This window comes from Carlito syrichta, unplaced genomic scaffold, assembly GCF_000164805.1.
Source record: "Carlito syrichta isolate Samal-C Ts95f unplaced genomic scaffold, Tarsius_syrichta-2.0.1 Scaffold316474, whole genome shotgun sequence".
NCBI classification, from domain to species: Eukaryota; Metazoa; Chordata; class Mammalia; order Primates; family Tarsiidae; genus Carlito; species Carlito syrichta.
Genome location: NW_007260570.1, coordinates 543,224 through 544,962, shown reverse-complemented (window position 1 = coordinate 544,962; position 1,739 = coordinate 543,224). Strand labels below are relative to the sequence as shown.

The window sequence follows — 1,739 nt, the reverse complement described above, 5'->3', positions numbered from 1 at the left end:
AATGGTGATTACTAGCTGGGCACGGTGGTGTGCATCTGTAGTTCTGGCTATCTAGAAGGCTGAGGTGGAAGGATAACCTAAGCTCAGCAGGGCAAGGCTGCAGTGGCGGTGAGCCGGGCACTGCACTCCAACCTGGGTGACACGAGTGAGACTCCAACTCAAAAAAAAAAACAAAAACAAAAACAAAACTGCTGAATGAATAAATTAGTTAATTAATCCACGTTTCCCAACAGCCTCCCTTGCCCTCAACCAGGAAGTCAGAGGCACCAGTGTGAGACTCCCTCACTGCCACTAGACACTGCCTGACCCAGAGGAACAGGGGATGATGAGCAGCTGCTAGATGATGATGAGCCTGGGAAAGGGAGGCCGGGTGAGTAGAGGCAGAGGAGAAACGTCCACCTGCTGTGACTTCACAAGCACCCGGGCTGAGTTTTGATATGACAGGCTGAAATCACTGGTGTGACAGCCTCATCCCTCCAAGCTGAGACAGAAACAGACCATGGTCAACCAAAGCTTTCCAGAAGGTTTCCTCCTTCTGGGTTTCTCAGAACACCCAGGGCTAGAAAAGATTCTCTTCGTGGTTGTCTTAACTTCCTACCTCCTGACCCTGGGAGGCAACACAGTCATCATCCTGCTGTCTGTGCTGGACCCCAGGCTCCACTCCCCAATGTACTTTTTCCTCTCCAACCTCTCCTTCTTGGACCTCTGCTTCACCACGAGTTGTGTCCCCCACATGCCGATCAACCTCTGAGGCCCAAAGAAGAACATCAGCTTCCTGGGCTGCTCCATCCAACTCTTCATCTTCCTGTCCCTGGGGACCACTGAGTGCATTCTCCTGACAGTGATCGCCTTTGACCGCTATGTGGCTGTCGGCCAGCCCCTTCACTATGCCACCATCACCCACCCCCGCCTGTGCTGGCAGCTGGCTTCTGTGGCCTGGGCCATTGGGCTAGTGAAATCGGTGGTCCAGACCCTGCCTACCCTCTGTCTGCCCTTCTGCTCCCACCGGCAGGTGGATGATTTTGTCTGTGAGGTCCTAGCTCTAATTCGACTCTCTTGTGGGGACACCACCTACAATGAGATCCAGATGGCCATTGCCAGTGTCTTCATCTTGGTTGTGCCTCTCAGTCTCATCCTTGTCTCTTACGGTGCCATTGCCTGGGCAGTGCTGAGGATTAAATCTGCAAAAGGATGGAGGAAAGCTTTTGGGATCTGTTCCTCTCATCTCATTGTGGTCACCCTCTTCTACAGCTCAGTCATTGCTGTCTACCTCTAGCCCAAAAGTCCTTATGCTCAAGAAAGGGGCGAGTTCTTTGGTCTCTTCTATGCAGTGGGCACTCCTTCACTCAACGCTATCATATACACTCTGAGGAACAAGGACTTAAAGAGAGCTTTCAGGAGCTTACTGTGGAAGAATGGGGAGTGCAGGGAGAATTGAGAGAGCTGCTTAATGTGCTTTAAGATTGGGAGGAGATTCTACATGCTTTCATCAGGAAGTTTTTCTCCACCCCTCTGCTTTTCTCATGCCCATCACACCACAGTAATGCATGATAGTTATGTGTGTGAGATAGACTGAAAATAGAGTAAGCGGAGGTATATTCATACGAAACATTAGCATATGAATCAGACTTAATATTTTTCCTTTTCTCTATTTTAGGTTTAACAGTCTTCACTCCCATAATCCTGTTCCTTATTTTATCATTTCCATTTCTAACTCCCTCTTTTTTCATATTGTCCTT

The 1,739-nt window shown here is 49.4% G+C and overlaps 1 protein-coding gene across 1 annotated transcript; it reads left to right on the top strand.

Annotated features, from left to right (window-relative positions):
- The first annotated feature begins 222 nt into the window (after positions 1-222).
- On the top strand, positions 223-1,438 carry LOC103277076 (olfactory receptor 2H2). The gene is given in 1 exon segment (XM_008074512.1): positions 223-1,438. A coding segment is annotated over 1 exon segment (939 nt). The 5' UTR covers positions 223-499.
- Positions 1,439-1,739: the final 301 nt, after the last annotated feature.